Source organism: Pseudorca crassidens, chromosome 16 (genome assembly GCF_039906515.1).
Source record: "Pseudorca crassidens isolate mPseCra1 chromosome 16, mPseCra1.hap1, whole genome shotgun sequence".
Taxonomy (NCBI): Eukaryota; Metazoa; Chordata; class Mammalia; order Artiodactyla; family Delphinidae; genus Pseudorca; species Pseudorca crassidens.
In genome coordinates, this window is record NC_090311.1 from 69,309,105 (window position 1) to 69,332,892 (window position 23,788).

General features: G+C 38.7%; 1 protein-coding gene across 3 annotated transcripts in view; it reads right to left on the reverse strand.

Annotated features, from left to right (window-relative positions):
* Positions 1–4,811: 4,811 nt before the first annotated feature.
* NRBF2 (nuclear receptor binding factor 2) overlaps positions 4,812–23,788 on the reverse strand; it is a 32,244-nt gene continuing 13,267 nt past the window's right edge. Inside the window, exons 2-4 of one of the 3 annotated variants that reach the window (XM_067710832.1) lie at positions 12,144–12,228; positions 7,670–7,710; positions 4,812–6,339 (exon numbers count right to left, since the gene is read on the reverse strand). In XM_067710832.1, coding sequence (XP_067566933.1) covers positions 5,629–6,339; positions 7,670–7,710; positions 12,144–12,228 — 837 coding nt within the window. In that variant the 3' untranslated portion in view covers positions 4,812–5,628. Of the gene's footprint in view, positions 6,340–7,669; positions 7,711–11,967; positions 12,038–12,143; positions 12,229–23,788 lie in introns of those variants that run through there. The other 2 variants (XM_067710831.1, XM_067710829.1) reach the window with 2 other exon arrangements.

The following is a 23,788-nucleotide window of genomic DNA, read 5'->3' on the forward strand; positions in this document are numbered from 1 at the left end:
GTCCCTCAATCCTACCCTACTCACTAATCACCTAAACTAATTGTATCCTTTGTCTTCCTGGACTCTGTTAACCTTCAAGATATTTGTATCTTGACTCCTTCACCTCTTTTCCTTTTGACATACCCAGGAAACACTACCCTTTTTTCCCCAATTTAATGTCTACCATAGAGAAACGAAGGACCACAAAAACTGGCCCCAGCCTGACCAAGACTTTTTTGGCTACTGAGCCAAATATTTTCCATTCCTCAAGACCGGGGCCTGACCCTGGCCCCCTCACTTTCAGGAAATGGGGGGAAGGACAATCCATATGCACCTCCCCCAAATCTCCTCATGTGTGTCTTGCCATGATCTGATTCTGACCAAGCTTACTCAGTTCTTCCTCCCCATTTCTGACTCCATGCCTTTGTTCTTTACCTAGGAAGCCATTTCCCCATCCTCTGACCACATCACTACTTTCATGAAGGCTACGCTACTTATTTTATAGTTTTAGTGGCAGAAGGAAAGATGGATATTTATTATCTGGTGCCTGTATTTCAGATGACACTGATTTAAATATTTTTGCCTATACATAGCTATAAAACCACTCTTGACTATGAGAGTATTTACTGAGAATATTTACTAGAGACCAACTAAGGATTTTTAAACTCTGCAGCCCACCACAAACTCCTTCAAGTGAACAAGAACCAGAAAGTTTCTCACCGTCCACTAGATGGCACTGTTGGTCTGCGGTGACTCTTAGAAGGACAGGCTTCCAACTGGAACAAAATAGACAAATTCTTAAAACAGTCATGCCACTTACTCTGGCAGAGGTCTCCAATTAGGCTACACTGGGATTATGACAAAATATGATAAAGATCACTGTGTAGAATGATTCGATAAATAACAGCTATTATTACTAGACTCTTCAAATAGGTTATAAACACCCTATAGCAGACTGCCTTACACTTTTTTTTTTTTTTTTTAGTATTCTTTTAAAACAACAAAACTTTAATCACAACTCCACAGATGAAAAGGGATAACACAGAAAATGGACATTAGGGTTTTCTGCAAGTGCTTGTAAGGACAAGCTCAACTTTCATCAGGTGGTCTCCAACTTCTCCTTGGGAAGAAGAGTAGCTGGGGTGCAGTGGTATAGTATGCACCTGAAGAGAAATCTGAAGGACTAGGCCCCTTGGCCACAGTAGGAAAACTAGACAACTCAACTGGGCCAGTGTGGCCCAATAGAAACAGCACAGGACTGCTAGTCAGACCTCTCTTCTCTTGGCTCTGCTCCCAATCTGGTATAAAACTTCATGTAACTCCTAACCTTCTGGGCCTCAATTTCTTTCTTTTTTTTTTTAATAAAATAATAGGTTTAAATTAAAGGTCCTAAGAATTATAGCATCCAAAACATATCAAAACAAAAAGTTACCAGCCAAAGCAATCTTGAGAAAAAAGAACAAAGCTGGAGGTATCATGCACCCTGACTTCTGGACTACACTACAAAAAACTACAGTAATTGAAACAGTATGGTGCTGGCACAAAAACAGACGCAGAGATCAATGCAACAAACTAGCTCAGAAATCAACCCATACACATATGGTACTGGCACAAAAACAGACAGAGATCAATGCAACAAAATAGCTCAGAAATCAACCCATACACATATGGCCAATTAATCTACAACAAAGGAGCAAGAATATACAGTGGAGAAAAGACAGTCTCTTCATTAAGTGGTGCTGGGAAAACTGGACAGCTACATGCAAAAGAATGAAATTAGAACATTTTCTCACACCATGTAAAAAAACTCAAAAGACCTAAATGTAAGACCAGAAGTCATAAAATTTCTAGAAGAAAACAGGCAGAAAACACTCTTCGACATAAATCATAGCAACCGTTTTTTTTTTTTTGGATGTCTCCTCAGGCAAAGGAAACAAAAAGCAAAAGGAAACAAATGAGACCTAATTGAATTTAAAAGCTTTTGCACAGCAAAGGAAACCACTGACACAACAAAAAGACAACCTACTGAATGGGAGAAAATACTTGCAAATGTTATGACCAATTAGGATTATTAATATCTGAAATATATAAACAGCTCAATATTTTTTTTTGTTTGTTTTTTTCTTTCTGTGGTACCCGGGCCTCTCACTGCTGTAGCCTCTCCCGTTGCGGCCATGGCTCATGGGCCCAGCCGCTCCGCGGCATGTGGGATCCTCCCGGACCGGGGCACGAACCCATGTCCCCTGCATCGGCAGGTGGACTCTCAACCACTGCGCCACCAGGGAAGCCCAACAGCTCAATATTTTAAAAAAAAAAAAGGGACTGAAGACCTGAATGGACATTTTTCTAAAGAAGACAGATGAACTTCCCTGGTGGCGCAGTGGTTAAGAATCCACCTGCCAATGCAGGGGACACGGGTTCGATCCCTGGTCTGGGAAGATCCCACATGCCGTGGAGCAACTAAGCCCGTGCACCACAACTACTGAGCCTGAGCCCGAGTGCTGCAACTACTGAAGCCCATGCACCTAGAGCCTGTGCTCCAGAATAAGAGAAGCCACTGCAATGAGAAGCCTGCGCACAACAAAGACCCAACGCAGACAAAAAATAAATTAAAAAAAATAAAAATAAGACATATGGCTGACACATGAAAAGATGTTCAACACTGCTATTCAGAGAAATGCAAATCAAAACCAAATGTCACCTCATGCCTATCAGAATGGCTATAAAATGGAATATTACTCAGCCATAAAAAAGTAAATTTTCTGCCATTTGCACTAATATGGATGGACCAGTAGGGTACTATGCTTGGTGAAATACATCAGAGAAAGACAAATACTGTATGTTACCGCTTAAAAAAAAAAAAATGAATATAACAAAACTGAAACAGACTCACAGATACAGAGAACAGACTACTGGTTACCACTGGGGAGAGGGAAGTGGGGAGGGGCAAGATAGGGACAGGGGATTAAGAGGTACAAACTACTATGAATAAAATAAGCTACAATGATATATTGTACAGCACAGGGAATACAGCCATTATTTTATAATAACTTTAAATGGAGTATAATCTATAAAAATGTCAATTACTATATTTATTGTACACATGAAACTAATACTGTAAATCAACTACACTTCAATTAAAAGAACAAAAAAGTGCTTAGAAAGTGTTAAAAGCTGAAAGATAATGTATTTAACATTTTGAATTGACTTACCTAGAGACAAAATATTTGCATTGTTTCAATAACCCTGTGTTAAAACACTAGGGATAGACAAGGGCTTGAAGAACTATTTTGAAAATATCTTCTTATTCCCCCTTAAGCATGGTTTCCAAAGTATGGATTTACATGTGGTTACCATGGCAGTATAGCTAAAACTGTTACTACATACTAATTTTCTGAAAGAAATGTTTGTTTTGTCAACATTCTGTGAAAAGGTAAAAGAACTCAGGACTATGCTTTCTAATGCCCAAATAGTTTATCTGGGTTCAAAAGCAAGAGGCCATCACGGAGTAAGGAAGGACAAGAGTCTACTCCCCTTCCAGTACATGCATCATTCACTTTGCTTTAGCGGAAGCAAGCTTTCCTTCAAACCCCTTTCAGGGCCTTAAGCTAGACAGAGAAGAGAGGAGAACATCTTAAAAACAAACCTCAGCTAGGAGATGAGGCATGTGCCCTGTGGAACAATTAAACACGTGTTTTTGTTTTAAGGACCTACTCCATGGAGACACTGCTAGGCTGCTGCAAATGTACCAAGTCATCTGGTCAAAAGGCACATACATTCTATTGACAGACTCAAATCCAAAACCTAAAAACAAGATCAAACAAGAGGACTAAAGAGTGTGAATAAAAGCTTCAAAGACAATTGAAAAGTAAAATTAGTCCATTTAACATGAATTTAGCTAGTGGAAATGCATAGAACAGGGTCCTGCAAAATACATGTCAAACTGCTAAAACTAACGAGAGGGAAGGGGGAGGGGAGACAGCAGAGGAAGAACGGGAGGGTGCCTTACAAAGTGTTCATGTCAAAACATAACAAAGCTCATTTTTAAAAGTGAAATGGCTATGCTAATAATAGTTTATTATTGGCACAATCTTTCAAATCTCAAGTTTCATAAGGAAGGTTAGGCAAGCAAAGTATTCTCAGAGTCTAGGGTACTACAACACTGAGATGAACAATTAACAGAGATTAGAACTCTTATGATATTTTAAGAAACTAGTTTAATTTGGGTTTCATCTGCACCAAGATGAGATACAGGAAAAAAGTGACTTCTGCATGGTCATCCATCTCATCGTACTTCTGCTAGTTTCATCACTAGACGTGTGAGCCCAACCCTACCCCCTCAACCCAATTGTCCCCGATTCCCTCAGGACAGGCGGTATGCTGTTCGTCCATATTTTTGCCTCCCCCACAATAAACTAAGTCTACGCTTTAAACACACCGAGTGGCTTATACCCAGAAGTTTCACTTAGGTCTTCGCCTTCCCCTTCCCCTCCTGGAACATCACTGGACTCTGCATAGAGGAGAGTGTTCATGTAGTGCTTTGCAGCCTCTGCTCTGAAAAGCGGGCACGTGCCCCAGAATGGCCGCTGCCGGCCAGCCCGAGCCTTTCCGTGTGTGCCAGCCCAAGGAGGCTGGGAACACATTTAAACCTCACGAGCTCCCTTGTTCTCTTCCACCTTGGTTGCAGGGGTAACTGACTACAAAACGCTGAAAAAAACCTTTAACATACCAAAGTAATCTGACAGAATGTCTTCAAATTCATATTCAAAACTTCCAACACAGAAGCCGTACAAAACTTGCTCTTTATCTACCAACCACATTCAACGAAGGTATAAAATACAATTACTTTATTGATTTCTTACAATCAATACTGCCAACCAGCATTACTTCCACTCATGCATCATTAAAAACAAAAGGATATTTCCTTGGTATTTTCAAATGATGCATTATACAATAAACAAAAAAAGTTAGAACTTAAAATGCACCCTGATTAATTATGTAAACTGGTAATTTTTTAAAAAGCATAACTAATAATTTGGTTCCTTTCTTCATAAAATGGAAATTTAAGTATTTCTCCTGATAGTCTTGAGGTTATCATTAACGTTACGAGTAGTGCAAAGTGTGGCACACAGTTTCTTCTAGAAAGGTGTGTCTTACACACCTTATTAAACAAAGGAAATGTGCATAACAAGATGCATACAGTCAATGCATGAATAGAAAGCATGTTTCAAATACAAGGTAGCCCCTCAGGCAACCATTATTATTTAGGTTTTGCATTATCATTTATGGCATTATAGATTAATTACACATAACATACTTTTATACATTTTAACCCTGAAGAAAAATAATTGTTGCTTGAAAAAAATTATTCCAGGTAGCCATTTGGTTTGTATCAGGAGAAAGTGAACCTCCAAGAGTTTAGTATCTGCCAAGTCTGGAATCATTAGCTCGAGTCAGTAAATCCGATGCGCGATATACTTCACAGTGACTGTTTCCGAGTCTTGTCAATGCCTCTTCTCCGCAGGACGCTGGATTCAGCATCTCCGGGACACCCTTGCATGTGGTTTTCCCTTTTTTTTTTTTTTTTTGCTGGATTAACTGTATTACCGTATTATTTCCTCTTTTTCACCTCTTCTATGGCCTTCCATTTTAATTATTCATAAGTCCTTTCAGAATATCTTCAGAGAGTTCCATGAGGGGAAGTTCTGGAGATGGAAAATCCAAGGGAGGAAGATTGGGTATTGGAATATCCTTGGCTTTCCCAGTATTTGATGCAAACCTCTGCCAGGTTGAAGAGGCTGTAGCAGTTTCTGCATGTGGTGGCAAGCTCCATAACTCTGACTTTTCTACAAAATCAGCATCTACATCAAGCTCCTTTTCTATCGGGCCTTTTAGAAGTCTGGCCTTTTCAGCCTTTAGCTGTTTATTTTCTCTCCTTAATCTTTCATTCTCAGCCACAAGGAATTCCACATGCCTCTTCAAATCTGCAATTTTGGTTGCCTGCTCCTCTATAATTGTTTTATCATCTTTTGGGGCTTTGCTTCCAATGCACAGCTCTGTTGGCTCGCTCTTCTGCTGAAGTAAAAATAGTAGTGTGTCTGGATCCCTGTCAAAGACCCCCTGAATTTCAGGCAAGTGTTTCTCTGTGGAAGGGCTATAATTCTGAGAGAGTAGGGGGCTCTGGCTGTCTGCGTCCTCAGCAGAGGGTCTGTGAGATGCCTGTAGCTGGGCAGCGGCATCCTTGTCTGTGCTCTGCTGGGCTTTCAATCTTTCCTCCCGCTTTGCCCTCTTCCATCTCTCCTGGATGAGGAGAAGCTGTTTCATGTGACTATCCCTTTGCAGTTCCAGTGATAAATGAGCCTATTACACAGAAGGAAAGGTACAATTTTAACATTTTAAGTCGCTTCAGTAATGTCTGGTAAATACTATTTCAGTATCTTCTTTTCTGAATAACCCAATAGCACTTAAAATTTTTTATTTATACTGTTTGCAATTCAATAGAACCTCAAACACTTTTCAAAGTAACTAAATATTTCTAGGTAAGTTAACATTTTCATTCATAAACAAAATACCATTCAAGAAGTCAGAAGAAGTCCTATTCCAGTTCCAATCGACATGATGAATCAGACCATTTTTGAATGTGCCTTTCCCATCTGCAATGCTATTTGTACTCAGCTTAAAATCAGAAAACTTTCCTATTTAGACTTTAATTCTACAACTAGCTAAAGTCTCGACGCAGGTCTACATTACATGGCTAACACAAGCAGTTCTGGACAGTCAAAGGGAAGTGCACAGAATGGAACACAACTTTTAAGCTCTCTTCGTTCAGTCTGAGGAACTGGTATGTTTTCCCTGCCACTGATATCCCCTCAGATCTCCTTAATTCAATTAAACAAACATTTACCAAGTAACTCCTGTGGACCTGCCACTTTTATAATCAGGAAATCACCTTTGGATAAAGATGTAGCTTTGTGTAAAGGTATTTTAAAAACCTAGGCAGGCCCTCCCCAGACACAGAAGACAATTTAAAGCCATTGGTGAAACAAATTTAAAAGTACCAGAACTGCTTAGGAATTCAGGAAAAGACAGGTCTGGATTTAAATTATTTTTGACAAGCAAAGGCAAGGCCAACTGGTTTCCCCTGGGCCAGGCCTGCTTACTTACTGTGAGCTCATGGTCAAATGAGCTAATGATCAGGAAAGGTACTAACAGGTCTCTAAAGGACACGCCTGGCAATCTAAGGTCTGTGAGAAACCCCTAGAAAAAAGGACAGCAGTTTCTGCATGCCATCAACAGCAGTTCACTTAGTTTTATTTTTTATTTTATACTTGAGTATAGTTGATTGACAAAGTTGAGTTAGTCTCAGGTGGATAGCAAAGTGATTCAGTTATACATGAATCTATCCTTTTTCAGATTCTTTTCCCATTTAGATTATTACAGAGTACTGAGTTCCCTGTGCTATACAGTAGGTTTTTGTTGATTATCTATTTTATATATGTATAATATGTATATGTTAATCCCAACAGTTCATTTAGTTTTAATTTCCTTTCTGAAGTACTCATCTCTTCCCTATTTTATGTATTTCTGACTGCAGTGTTTTGGGAGGAGCACAGTGCTTTATTTTATACACAATTCAAGTCTCCACAAGAAAATCCTTCTAACCCTTGTTGAAAATATTGAAGTGTCTTACCTGCTCAGACTGTGTCAGCTTCATAGCTTCAGAAAGATACGCTGGTTAAAAAAAAGAGAGAGACACATTATGTGTCGTCATTTTGTTATTAAAACGTCAAACAAAGAGTTTTAATACTCCTCATATGACAAAGAGAACTGGTCTTAGAAGCAATTCTGCTACATAGTTATCCTATTCCCGAAAAGGATTTTTTAAAAAAAGGATTCTTAACTTCTCCATAAAAAATATCAGTGGTAATCAAATGTACATATTCCATACACCTTGGAGGGGCTGGTTCTTTTAAATCAATGTAGATTTCACAGTTAAGGAATAAAGATGGCATAATCAGAAAAATAGAATTAGGTAGGATTAAAATTAAACAAGAACCTATCAAAATCCTATTACTCAAATTATGCTCACAAAAATATCAAGATATTGACTATCAATGACTTTTTACCCACATGAATACCTAAACTATCATTTTGATCTCCTATAGAACTACTTTTATTGAATTGTTTCTGAGCTATACTATCAGCCTACTGTGAATCTGGTGTAGTTAAAAGCCCAAAGAACTCATTGACATATTTATAATAAGTAGCTGCAGGCAGTATTAGGACATTTATGAAAATGTCACTGTAAAAATCCATAACTTTCCTCTCTAAGCTGACTGCTAGAACGCTGAAGGCCATGTTCCCCTTCAAGAACCCATGATGCATTTTGTGAACTACCAGTCCTCCCCCATTTTATCTTTCTATGGATTTTATATTTTGTTGTATTCCTCTGTAAGCCCTTTTATATCTTGCTGGAACAAGATAGGGTATAAATAACAAGTATTATTAATAATAGGTCATGTCCAATTAATCCCCATTTTTTTATCTCTTGCTCACTATAAACTTTTTGGCATCTCTCATACATTAACTTCCTTCTTGCTTTTTCTCCAATACTACAGGCACTGCTTTCTGTCTAATCTTAATCCAAATATTTTAATGATTTCCTGAGTTCATCACTTAGAACTGTTGTCTGCCAGGTTCTATCACAGTCTTCAAGACAGACTAATTGGATGCTCCCTCCACATCAGAAAATAGAGTTGGTTATATGGCCTATGCTCCAGCCATACCTACATTTTCCCCTCAACTTTTTGTCTTATTAAGTCTGTATAACTGCATACAGACGACTTCTTTTCCTTTTGTTCATGTGTAAGTCTGTTGAGACATTCTATCTCTTACTGTGATTGTGTGGATTTCCCCAGACATCCCTCCCATTATTCTGTGTACATTTGCCTCCCTGTCTGAAATACAGTTTGCTTTAAATCCAGTTTCTTAACACACAGAACAGTTTCACAAAACCAAGCTTAACCCAAATGCAGTGCCTCCCTTTGTAGAACCTTGAAACTATAACATGACAGAAGAAGATACCCAAGGACACTGAGTTCCCAAAGCTCAGAGAATTCAAAAAGAGTCACACTGTCATTTAAATTATTTCCCAATCTTAAAATCTGGGTCTTAAAAGAAAAGTTATTTTAAAAGAAAAAAAAATTTTTAATCTGACTGCATGGTAATGAGTTTACCCCAGAGCCACAACAGGAACAAATGCCCAAGACAGAAATGTAGGCAGGGAATACTTATCTCAGAAATATTTAGCAATGTGGTTAAACTGTTTTCTTCAATTATGATACAAGGCTAATATCTGAAGTAAATACTAAGTAAATGATGAAGAAAAGGAATTAAGAAAATCTGAAGAATCTATCACTTCTTAAAATAATAACATTTACTATCAAATACATATAAACAATGTACTCTGAGGTCTGCTCATCTTCTGAAAAGTTCATTTTGAGTTCTAAGCATTGTTAATGCCTATGATTAACTTTCCATTTAAGCTTTTGCTCTTTTTCCTGTCTGTGAAAGAAACGAAATCCACTTAGAAACTGGATTGCATTAAGACTGGTAAGGGAGGACTTCCCTGGTGGTGCAGTGGTTAAGAATCCGCCTGCCAATGCAGGGGACACGGGTTCAAGTCTTGGTCCAGGAGGATCCCACATGCCACAGAGCAGCTAAGCCCGTGCGCCACAGCTACTGAGCCCGAGCGCCACAACTACTGAAGCCCACGTGCCTAGAGCCCATGCTCCGCAACAAGAGAAGCCACCGCGATGAGAAGCCCACGCACTGCAACAAAGAGTAGCCCCCATTCGCTGCAATTAGAGAAAGCCCGTGTGCAGCAACAAAGACCCAACGCAGCCAAAAATAAAATAAATTTATTTAAAAAAAAAAAGACTGATAAGGGAGAGTTACAGAAAACCAGTTACAGCTGCTAATCAAGGGTTTAAAGCAATAGGGTTTAAAGCAATAATGCTGAATTCTTGGTAGTTTATGGCTTAACTTTTTTTCAATATAGAGCGGTAAAAATGCGTACACCTCCTCCCCACCTCCTGCCAGATGTAGACAGCTTTCTCCTTCTGGGTTGGGTGTCTCAGTTTATCAAGTAACCTCTTTATTTCTACATATTTACAAAACACTATCAGAACACTACAAAGTGTAGAGGATATGAGTCCTTAGCTGTGTAGTCTCGGGTAAACTGTCTCAGAATCTCCTCTGATCTTGAACAGAGGCCCCTTATTTTGCCCTTAAATTCTCTCATTTCAGGCTTTCATCCCACCAGTCTTTCTCAGATGATGACTTTTCCCTGTTTTGTCTCTAAAATGATTTCCAAATACTAAGTTCCTTCCTCTCAGGATACATTTACATCCATACCTCCCAAAACACCTCTGTTCGAGCCCTAGATGTAAGTCAATTTAGAAAACACTGAGCTCATTCTAACCACATTAATTTTCTAACTAGCACTACATTCACAACTCTACTCTGAAACACAACACAAGGCTATTTTTAACCAAGTCTAAACTCCAAATCAAATCCGCTGGGTGGGATTAACTAATCACACTTAAAGTTGTATCTCCATAATTAGAGCTAATGGGATCCAACAGACTGCCTTTATCTTTTCTTTAGATACAGAGAAAGGGAGAGAAGAATTTAAAAGCCCAACATTAATTTTAAGTCTTCAAATAAAGACAGGGATGCAGGCTAGGAATGAAAGAAACTTCTCTCTCTTTTATGTATTCAGAATATCCTACCAATCCAGAGACACTGCTTTGGGAAAGCAAATGTTCTCCTTACTTGCTGCAAGTAATAAATCCTTCCTTCTCGGCGAGGGGCGGGGGCAGAGTATCCTACCAATCAACACACAACCTAATGCTGATCAGTCTGTTATTTATGTGTAACCATGACCACTCTGGATTATTTAACTAAATGTAGCATTTCACTGCAGCATTCATGTTTTTTTTAAAAATAGTATAGTACACTTTTTTTTTATAGTGACTACAAATTTAACAATTTGATTCATAACAAAATGTGGCTTATGAAAGATTTAAAGAGCACTAGCTGCCAAGTTTAATGCTGTCTAAAGCTCCCATAAAATTCACCATAAAATCCACAGAGATTTATGGGATATATACAATGCATTCAGCCCTACAGCTGAAGGGGTACACTTCAGTAGCAAAACTAACTCTTCAAAAATAAGACATGAAATTTTCTCTGAAAATTACTGACTTGTAGGCAAAAATCACTGACACAGAAGGACTTATCAGGAGGGGCAGCCTCTGCCAGGAAAAAGCAGGACTTGGATCATGGTACTGGCCTAGAGGGGAGGAAAGCGCCTTCCTCCAGCGGAAAGAGTACGGGGCTCGCTCTAAGACAGGCAGCCACTCCACTGTAGGATGAAGCACCCCCGCCCCGAAGCTTTTAGGCTACTCAGCTAACAGAAACCAGTCTGTACAAACAGACCCTGAAGATCTATTTCTGAGTTCAACATATGCTAGCTTGTATGACTGGGATAAAATTAGGTGTTTGGTAAGAATCCAGTAATTCTAAACTTCATACCTAAAAGAAGGTCATCAGCAGCATGGTACTATAGGCATGAATGTATAGACGAAACATTCAGAAGGGAAGCTAAAGAAAGGCCACAGGAAAGAGTTTCAATGGATTTTGTATTATCAGCATCTTAGAAAACAGAAACTCAGTGAAAATTAATGGCTGGAATTAAATTAGTTATTCCTTTCAAAACCCAGAAAAGCTAAATATTTGAAATCCAGACTCCTTCTCTATAACAACTAAGATGAACTGACAGACACTTCTTGGAATCACTTCTGTCTTTGGGGATCTTCAGGCTCAGGAAGCTGTGTCCAGGAATCATTTATGAATACGGCATATGCAATCTTCTTGATTTAGAAAGACTGGGTTAGGAGGAGCTGGAAAATCTAACACACTCACTTGAAAAATAATCCAAGCTGTGTTCCAGTGGGTCAGTAGTATCAACCTGGTACATGCAGGGCAACAACACATCATTACTCTTGTGACTTTCATTCTAAATAACGTGTTGAGAGATACTGGAAAAAAGAAACTGCCCTGCAGTTTTAGACTCAGTATTTCTTAAAAAGAATACTCACCTGCAGCCTTTTTGTGACAAGAAATAGCCTCTTCGTATTTCCCTGCAGCTACTAAACGATCTGCTCGTCTGCTCTGTTGATGAGCCTAGAAGACAAACATTCCTGAGTTCCTCTTACTTAAAAAAAAAAAAAAAAAAAAACTTTTAAGAAGATATAATGCTGTTTGTTGCCACACATCAAACCATTATGGCTGTATCTAAAACTGGGGAAACCTAATGGGTAGTATCTGAAAGGACTGGCAACTTCTCTCAACTCCACTAATAAACAATCGAGGTTAACACTAGGCACCAACTCCTTCAGGGAACATTCTTCAGAGATAAGCCAAGGGCCATCATCAAATTGTTACTCAAAATGTATATTTTCTTGGTTTTTAACTCATTCTTCCTTTTCAACATTAAAGTTGCTATTTATGTTTTCAAGATAAAAAGTTTGTACATTATACAGTTGAGGAATTAATGATACCAATATTTAATGTTATGGTGGAGATCTTTTCAGATACAACTCACCAAAACAACAAACTCAAAGTACTGAAAGCAAATGGATTAAATAAATAGTCATTGGTCTCCTTACATCTGTGTTACATTTCAGAACTATTACAATTTTGTGAATGTGTTTCATCTCTTACATAAGGAGGTCCATAGACTCACAGTGGTCACATATCTTACATAAGGTTATACAGTTAGCAGACAAGGAGAAAGCAATGGTCAGCTGAAGTCTTCTAACTAGTGTGATGTTTTCCTCACTAACAAACTCACAGATAATTTAGCAAAGCTGCTTAAAGTGAAAAAGCACTATACACCTATGTTCACAGCAGCATTATTCAGAATAATCAAAAGGTGGAAGCAACCTAAGCACCCATCAATAGATGAATGAACAAAATGTGGTACATACACACAATGTAAAATTACTCAGCCTGAAGAGGGAGGAAACTGACACATGCTACAGCGTGAACTTTGAGAACTTTAAACTAATAATGAAATATATAATGAGCCACTTGCAAAAAGACAAATACTGTATGATCCCACTTAATGAGGTATCTAAAGTAGTCAAACTCACAGAAACTGAAAGTAGAAAGGATAGTTGCCAGAGACTCGGGGGAGAGAAAAGTGGGGAGTTGCTGTTCAATGGGTGTAGAGTTTCAGATTTACAAGATGAAAAAGTTCTGGAGATCTGCTGCATAACAATGTGAATATTCTTAACACTACTGAACTGTACACTTAAAAATTATAGATGGCAAATTTGGGAGTTCCCTGATGGTCTAGTGGTTGGGATTCGGCACTTTCACTGCCATGGCCCAGGTTCAATCCCTGGTCGGGGAACTGAACTTCCTGCAAGCCACATGATGCGACCCAAAATTATTTTTAATTAAAAATTTAAAGACAGAAAATTTTATGTGTACTTTACCTCAGTTTCTTTTTAAAAAGCAAAAATCAAATCTGTGTGTCAGGTGTGAAATGATTTGTGTTGAATGCTTTTCAAAAAATGTGCCACTGATGCCTCATAAAAATATTTCAGAAAATCACTTTTGTAACTGAGATTAGAAATATTTGCAAGTTTACAAATCATGCTCAGTGTAAAACAGAGGTGAAGACAAAAGTAGGGAACAGTACACTTCTAGCAATGCATGCTGTTTACATTTTCCCCGTTTCTATTTTTGTAAGGAAGAGGCAAGCAACATTCTTAAAAGAAAGATTATTCCTTTCAATTGTTTCAGAGGCTTTTTATTCTTCAAATAGTAATTAAACAAACTTTTTCTCTAAGTCTCAATTTATTCCTAAAAATAATAATGGATAACCAGAAATGACTAAGGGCTTAAAATATAATTTTAACCATGGAGTCCTGGATTTGAATAAAAAACATGTTCTTAACACAGGAGTATTATATAGTATCCAGAAACGATACAGATCTTCTGGGGAGAGAATGTACATAATCAAGAAAGGTAAGTTATGATCAACATGATTCCTCTAAGGAATGTATTCTGAGCATATAGCTAAAGCAAGTGACAATCAACAAGGTTCTAGGCACAGGGAAAAAAAAATAATGAAAGAATCTGCATATGCCTTTACCTTTCTAAGCTTTGAAAGAAGCCCTATTTAAGAGACAACCTTCTCTGAAATCCCAAAGTACTTCCTAACTAGGATGGCACAGTGCAGACATAGCCCTACCAAGAACCTGGGCACTGGGCTCAAGTTCTGTAATCCCACTAAACCAGCCAAGTTATCTCATCCTTCAGGGCCTGTTCCCTCACCTGTAAAATGATGGAGTTAGATGTGTGCTTCTCAAGTTTTAATGGAATCCAAATCACTGGGTAATCTGGTTAAAATGCACACTGATTCAGAAGGGCTTGAGATTCTACCCAGGTGAAGCTGAAGCTACTGGCTCTTGGACACACTTTGAGAAGCCAGGATGAGATGCTCTCTGAGGTTACCTTATTCTAACACTGCCTCTAGTCTCTCTGTCCAATGACATTAATCATTTTCTACCTTGTACTATATTTACGAAGCTCCCTAGTTAAACTTCAAGTTCCACAATAGTAGAATAAATTTTTTTCTTTTTCATATTCTTTTCCATTAGTTTATTACAGGATATTGAATATACAGTAGGTCCTTGTTGGTTACCTATTTTATGTATACTAGTGTGTGTCTGCTAATCCCAACCTTCCCCACCCTCTTTCCCCTTTGGTAACCATAAATTTGTTTTCTATGTCCGTGAGTCTGTTTCTGTTTTGTTAATAGGTTCATCATTTGTATCATATTTTAGATTCCACATATAAGTGATACCATATGGTATTTGTCTTCCTCTGACTTACTTCACTTAAGTATGATAATCTTGAGGTACATCCACGTTGCTGCAAATGGCATTATTTCACTTTTTTATAGCTGAGTAATATTCCATGTGTATATATAATACCACATCCTTATCCATTCATGTGTCGATGGACATGTAAGTTGTTTCCATGTCTCGGCTACTGTGAATAGTGCTGCTATGAACATAGGGGTGCATATATCTTTTTGAATTGGAGTTTTGCCCAGATATATGCCCAGAAGTGGGATTGCTGGATCATATGTTAACTCTATTTTTAGTTCAAGAAACCTCCATACTGTTTTCCATAGTAGCTGCACCAACTTACATTCCTACCAACAGTGCAGAAGGATTCCCTTTTCTCTACATCCTCTCCAGCATTTGTTATTTGTATACTTTTTAATGATGGCCATTCTGACTGGTGTTAGGTGGTACCTCATTATGGTTTTGATTTGCATTTTTCTAATAATTAGTGATGTTGAGCATCTTTACATGTGCCTATTGGCCGTCTATATGTCTTCTTTGGAGAACTGTCTATTTGGGTCTTCTGCCCATTTTTTGATTGGGTTGTTTAGTTTTTTGTTATTGAGTTGCATCAGCTGTTTAATTATTTTGGAAATTAAGCCCTTCTAAGTCGCATAGTTTGTAAGTATTTTCTCTCATTCTGTAGGCTGTCTTTTCATCTTGTTTATGACGTCCTTAGCTACGCAAAAGCTTCTGTGTGATTAAGTCCCATTTGTTTATTTTTGCTTTTATTTCTATTGCCTTGGGAGACTGCCCTAGGAAAACACTGCCACTTCAGCGAATGTTTTGCCTATGTTCTCTTCTAGGAGTTTTGTGGTGTCACGTCTTATGTTTAAGTCTTAAAGCTATTTTGAGTTTATTTTTGTCTATGGTGTGAGAATAAACTTTTTCTTGAACACCAAAGAAACAAAAAGTTCTCAAGTGGTAGGAACAGGACCTCATGGCTCTTCCAACTCCCCAAAAACTTCCCCATGTAAAATCCAATCTCTGATCACGCTGCCAACTCAGGAGTTACATTTCATTTTAAAACACACACCTACTTTAGGTTATCTGGCACCACAGCAATCAAATTCCCTATTAAAAAATACAGGTCCTACACCAAGTTCTTGTTAGACACCCAGCACATGCCAACTGCCTAGGTTCAAATCTCAGCTTGAACACTTATTAGACACCTGAACTTGGCTTTCTTAACTTCCTGCCCAAGTTTTCTCATCTTTAAAATGAGAATGTTGTGAAAATTAAATGAGTTAAAAGACAGTAAAAGCAGCAGAGGTTATCTACCACCATAAAGCTTACAATGTGATTGGGGAGATTAGACTAAACTGCATTCTTTTCCAACTAAAGATACTGTATGAAGCTTATTTTTGTAGTAATTCTTATTTTTAAAACAATCTTTAAAGGTCTCTAATATTAAAATTGATCTCTTTAAATACTGTTCTTGGCAGAATCACAGCATTAAAAGTATTAAATCCATATGCTTCTTTGGTGATTCAAAATAAAACAGGAACAAGAAGCAACTGAAATGGGAATGTTCGTTAGGGATTCTAAAAGTTTGGGCACTGATATTTTATAATTCTGAAAACATGTTTCTCTTCTGCCAATTACTTCAAGATGCACTAAAATTTTATGGGGAAGGTTTTATCTCAATACTTCGTTCAAAAATGATAAAAGACAACAAATGCTGGAGAGGGTGTGGAGAAAAGGGAACCCTTTTGCACTGCTGGTGGGAATGTAAATTGATACAGCCACTATGGAGAACAGTACAGACGTTCCTTAAAAAACTAAAAATAGATTTACCGTATGACCCAGCAATCCCACCACTGGGCATATACCCAGAGAAAACAGTAATTCAAAAAGACACATGCACCCCAATGTTCACTGCAGCACTATTTACTATTTACCCAGGTCATGGAAGCAACCTAAATACCCATCGACAGACGAATGGATAAAGAAGATGTGGGATAAAGAAGATGTGATACATACATACAATGGAATATTAGCCATAAAAAGGAACGAAATTGGGTCATTTGTAGAGACGTGGATGGACCTAGAGACTGCCATACAGAGTGAAGTCAGAAAGAGAAAAACAAATATCGTATATTAACGCATATATGTGGAATCCAGAAAAACGGTACAGATGAACTGGTTTGCAAGGCATAAATAGAGACAGACGTAGCGAACAAACGTATGGATGCCAAGGGGGCAAAGTGGGGGTGGGGGATGAATTGGGAGATTGGGAGTGACATATATACACTAATATGTATAAAATATATAACTAATAAGAACCTGCTGTATAGCACAGGGATCTCCACTTCGCTGTACAGTAGAAACTAACACAACACTGTAAAACAACTACACCTCAACAACAACAACAAAAAGATAAAAGACAATATAGGTCTTTATGAGTGATATCACAATTCAAATAATGTTTAAGCCAAGAATATATCTATTTTGGGTACTAACCCAAACAAATAAAGTAAATTTTATTTATTTTCTTCTTAAAGTTTATCAGGAAACTTAGGACAGAAAAGGTTAACTTAACACTCTTCATGAATTTTAACTCCAGGAGCACCTAAATATATAAGGCAAATATTAAGAGACCTAAAAGAAGAAACAGACAGCAATGTAATTACAGGAGCCTTTAAAACCCCATTTACATCAATAGATAGATCATCCAGACCAAAACAACAGTAGGGAAACACAGGCCCTAAATGACATATTAGACAAGATGGAACAAATATATACAGAACATTCCATCCAAAAGCAACAAAATACACATTCTTCAAGTGTTCATGGAACATTCTCCAGGACAGATCGTATGTCAGACCACAAAACAAGTCTTAACAACGTGGCCCAGGTTCAATCCCTGGTTGGGGAACTAACCAACTGCAAAAACAAAAAACACACAGAAACCAAAAATGAAAAGATGTTCCAACTGGTAACACAGAAATACAAAGGATAATAAGAAACTATTATGAACAATTATATGCCAACAAATTGGGCAACCTAGAAGAAATAGATAAATTCCTAGAAACACAAAACTGTCTAAGACCAAATTACGAAAAAACAGAAAATCTGAACAAACCAATCACAGACATATCTCGGAGATATTGCAAGCTCAGTTCCAGGCCACCGCAATAAAGTGAATACTGGAATAAAATGAGTCACACAAATTTTTTGGTTTCCCAATACATGTGAAAGTTATGTTGGGACTTCCCTGGTAGTCCAATGGTTAAGACCCCGAGCTCCCAACGCAGGGGGCCCATGTTCGATCCCTGGTCAGGGAACTAGATCCTACATGCTGCAACTAAGAGCCCGCATACTGCAGCTAAAAAAGGTCCCACAAGCTGCAACTAAAAGATCCCACACGTGGAAACAAAGATCCCACGTGCCACAACTAAGACCCAGCGCAGCCAAATAAATAAATATTTTTAAGATAAATAAATAAAAGTTACGTTTACACTACACTGTTGTCTATTAAGTGTGCAATAACATTATTTCTAAAAAAAACAATGTAGGGCTTCCCTGGTGGCGCAGTGGTTGAGAGTCCACCTGCCAACGCAGGGGACACGGGTTCGTGCCCCGGTCCGGGAAGATCCCACATGCCGCGGAGCGGGTGGGCCCGTGAGCCATGGCTGCTGAGCCTGCACGTCCGGAGCCTGTGCTCTGCAACGGAAGAGGCCACAGCAGTGAGAGGCCCGCATACCGCAAAAAAAAAAAAAAAAAAAAAAATCAATGTACATTCCTTAATTTGAAAATAATGCAGTTGGAACAATGGTGCCAATAGACACAGGGTAGTCATAAACCTTCAATTTGTTAAAAAAAAAAAAAGCAACATCTGCAAAGTGCAATAAAGCAAAGCACAATAAAATGAGGTACACCTGTACTGGTATGGAGACTGAATTAGTAATCACAAACTTCACAACAAACAAAAATCCAGGACCAGACGGCTTCACTGGTGAATCCTACCAAAAATTCAAAGACTACCAATCCTCCTCAAAGTCTTCCAAAAAACATAAGAATAGGGAACACTTCCAAACTTATTTTACAAGGCCAGCATTACCCTGATACCAAAACAGACAAAGACACCAAATGGAAAAAAACAAAGCTAGAGGCCGATATCCCTGATGAACACAGATACAAAAATCCTCAGCAAAATACTAGCAAATCAAGTGGGATTTATTCCAGGGATACAAAGATGGTTCAACAAATCAAACTTATCCAAAAACCAATGTGATGCCACATTAACAAAATGAGGAATAAAAATCACATGAGCAAGGGGAGCAACCAAGATGGCGGAGTAGAAGGACGTGCTCTCACTCCCTCTTGCGAGAACATCAGAATCACAACTACCTGCTGGACAATCAGCGACAGGAAGACACTGGAACTCACCAAAAAAGATACCCCACATTCAAAGACAAAGGAGAAGCCACAGTGAGACGGTAGGAGGGGCGCAATCACAGTAAAATCAAATCCCATAACTGGTGTGTGGGTGACTCACAGACTGGCGAACACTTATGCCACAGAAGTCCACTCACTGGAGTGAAGGTTCTGAGCCCCACGTCAGGCTTCCCAACCTGGGGGTCCGGCAACAGGAGGAGGAATTCCTAGAGAATCAGACTTTGACGCCTAGCAGGAATTGATTGCAGGACTTCAACAGGACTGGGGAAACAGAGACTCCACTCTTGGAGGGCACACACAAAGTAGTGTGAGCATCGGGACCCAGGGGAAGCAGCAGTGACCCCCAAGGAGACTGAACCAGACCTACCTGCTAGTGTTGGAGGGTCTCCTGCAGAGGTGGGGGGTGGCTGTGGCTCATCGTGGGAACAAGGACACTGGCAGCAGAAGTTCTGGGAAGTACTCCTTGGCGGGAGCCCTCCCAGAGTCTGTCATCAGCCCCACCAAAGAGCCCAGGTAGGCTCCAGTGCTGGGTTGTCAGGCCATACAACCAACAGGGAGGGAACCCAGCCCTACCCATCAACAGTCAAGTGGATTAAAGTTTTACTGAGCTCTGCCCACAAGAGCAACAGTCAGCTCTACCCACCACCAGTCCTCCCATCAAGCCTCTTAGATAGCCTCATCCACCAGAGGGCAGACAGCAGAAGAAAGAAGAAGTACAATCCTGCAGCCTGTGGAACAAAAACCACATTCACAGAAAGACAGACAAAATGAAAAGGCAAAAGGCTATATACCAGATGAAGGAACAAGATAAAACCCCAGAAAAACAACTAAATGAAGTGCAGATAGGCAACCTTCAAGAAAAAGAACTCAGAATAATAATAGTGAAGATAATCCAGGACCTCAGAAAAATAATGGAGGCAAAGATTTTAGAAGATGCAAGAAATGTTTAACAAAGACCTAGAAGAATTAAAGAACAAACAAAGATGAACAATACAAAACTGAAATGAAAACTACACTAAAAGGAATCAATAGCAGAATAACTGAGGCAGAAGAACGGATAAGTGACCTGCAAGACAGAATGGTGGAATTCACTGCTGCGGAATAGACTAAAGAAAAAACAAGGAAAAGAAATGAAGACAGCCTAAGAGACCTCTGGGACAACATTAAACGCAACATTCGCATCATAGGGGTCCCAGAAGGAGAAGAGAGAGAGAAAGAACCTGAGAAAATATTTGAACAGATTATAGTCAAAAACTTCCCTAACATGGGAAAGGACATAGCCACCCAAGTCCAGGAAGTGCAGCGAGTCCCATACAGGATAAACCCAAGGAGAAACACGCTGAGACACACAGTAATCAAACTGGCAAAAATTAAAGGCAAAGAAAAATTATTGAAAGCAGCAAGGCAAAAACAACAAATAACATACAAGGGAACTCCCATAAGGTTAACAGCTGATTTCTCAGCAGAAACTCTACAAGCCAGAAGGCAGTGGCATGATATATTTAAAGTGATGAAAGGGAAGAACCTACAACCAAGATTACTTCTACCCAGCAAGAATCTCATTCAGATTCGATAGAGAAATCAAAAGCTTTACAGACAAGCAAAAGCTAAGGGGATTCAGCAGCACCAAACCAGCTCTACAACAAATGCTAAAGGAACTTCTCTAAGTGGGAAACACAAGAGAAGAAAAGGACCTACAAAAACAAACCCATAACAATTAAGAAAATGGTCATAGGAAGACACATATCGATAATTACCTTAAACCTGAATGGATTAAATGCTCCAACCAAAAGACACAGGCTCACTGAATGGATACAAAAACAAGACCCATATATACGCTGTCTACAAGAGATCCACTTCAGACCTAGGGACACATACCGACTGAAAGTGAGGGGATGGAAAAAGATATTCCATGCAAATGGAAATCTAAAGAAAGCTGGAGTAGTAATACGCATATCAGATAAAATAGACTTTAAAATAAAGAATGTTACAAGAGACAAGGAAGGACACTACATAATGATCAAGGGATCAATCCAAGAAGAAGATATGACAATTATAAACATATATGCACCCAACATAGGAGCACCTCAATACATAAGGCAACTGCTAACAGCTGCAAGAGAGGAAATCGACAGTAACACAATAATAGTGGGGGTCTTTTAACACCTCATTTACACCAATGGACAGATCATCCAAAATAAAAATAAATAAATAAACAGAAGCTTTAATGACACAATAGACCAGATAGACCTAACTGATATTTATAGGACATTCCAACCAAAAACAGCAGATTACACTTTCTTCTCAAGTGCGCACGAAACATTCTCCAGGATAGATCACATCTTGGGTCACAAATCAAGCCTCAGTAAATTTAAGAAAACTGAAATCATATCAGGCGTCTTTTCCGACCACAGCGCTATGAGATTAGAATGAATTACAGGGAAAAAAACGTAAAAAACACAAACACATGGAGGCTAAACAATACGTTACGAAATAACCAAGAGATCACTGAAGAAATCAAAGAGGAAATCAAAAAATATCTAGAGACAAATGACAATGAAAACACGACAATCCAAAACCTACTGGATGCAGCAAAAGCAATTCTAACAGGGAAGTTTATAGCTATACAAGCCTACCTAAAGAAACAAGAAATATCTCAAGGAAACAATCTAACCTTACACCTAAAGGAACGAGAGAAAGAAGAACAAAAAAAACCCGAAGTTAGCAGAAGGAAAGACATCATAAAGATCAGAGCAGAAATAAATGAAATAGAAACAAAGAAAACAATAGCAAAGACCAATAAAACTAAAAGCTGGTTCTCTGAGAAGACAAAACTGATAAACAATTAGTCAGACTCATCAAGAAAAAGAGGGAGAGGACTCAAATCAATAAAATTAGAAATGAAAAAGAAGAAGTTACAACAGGCACCGCAGAAATACAAAGCATCCTAAGAGACTACTACAAGCAACTGTATGCCATAAAATGGACAACCTAGAAGAAATGGACAAATTCTTAGAAAGGTATAACCTTCCAAGACTGAACCAGGAAGAAACACGAAATATGAACAGACCAATCACAAGTAATGAAATTGAAACTGTGATTAAAAATCTTCCAACAGGGCTTCCCTGGTGGCGCAGTGGTTAAGAATCCGCCTGCCAATGCAGGGGACACGGGTTCAAGCCCCGGTCCGGGAAGATCCCACATGCCATGGAGCAACTAAGCCCGTGCACCACAACTACTGAGTCTGCACTCTAGAGCCTGCAAGCCACAACTACTGAGCCCGCATGCCACAACAACTGAAGCCCACGTGCCTAGAGTCCGTGCTCCGCAACGAGAGAAGCCACCGCAATGAGAAGCCTGCGCACCATAACCAAGAGTAGCCCCCGCTCGCCACAACTACAGAGAGCCGTGCGGAGCAAAGAAGACCCAACACAGACAAAAACAAAATCAATTAAAAAATAAAAATCTTCCAACAAACAAAAGTCCAGCACCACATAGCTTCACAGGTGAATTATATCAAACATTTACAGAAGAGCTAACACCCATCCTTCTCAAACTCTTCCAAAAAACTGCAGAGGAAGGAACATTCCCAAACTCATTCTATGAGGCCACCATCACCCTGATACCAAAACCAGACAAAGATACTACAACAAAAGAAAATTACAGACCAATATCACTGATGAATATAGATGCAAAAATCCTCAACAAAATACTAGCAAACAGAATCCAACAGCACATTAAAAGGATCATACACCACGATCAAGTGGGATTTATCCCAGGGATGCAAGAATTCTTCAATATATGCAAATCAATGTGACACACCATATTAACAAATTGAAGAAGAAAAACCATATGATCATCTCAATCAATGCAGAAAAAGCTTTTGACAAAATTCAACACCCATTTATGATAAAAACTCTCCAGAAAGTGGGCACAGAGAGAACCTACCTCAACATAATAAAGGCCATGTACAACAAACCCACAGCAAACATCATTCTCAGTGGTGAAAAAATGGAAGCATTTCCTCTAAGATCAGGAATGAGACAAGGATGTCCACTCTCACAATTATTATTCAACATAGTTTTGGAAGTCCTAGCCATGGCAATCAGAGAAGAAAAAGAAACAAAAGGAATACAAATTGGAAAAGAAGTAAAACTGTGACTGTTTGCAGATGACATGATACTATACATAGAGAATCCTAAAAATGCCACCAGAAAACTACTAGAGCTAAACAATGAAATTGGTAAAGTTGCAGGATACAAAATTAATGCACAAAAATCTCTTGCATTCCTATACACTAATGATGAAAAATCTGAAAGAGAAATTAAGGAAACACTCCCATTTACCACTGCAACAAAAAGAATAAAATACCTAGAAATAAACTGACCTAAGGAGACAAAAGACCTGTATGCAGAAAA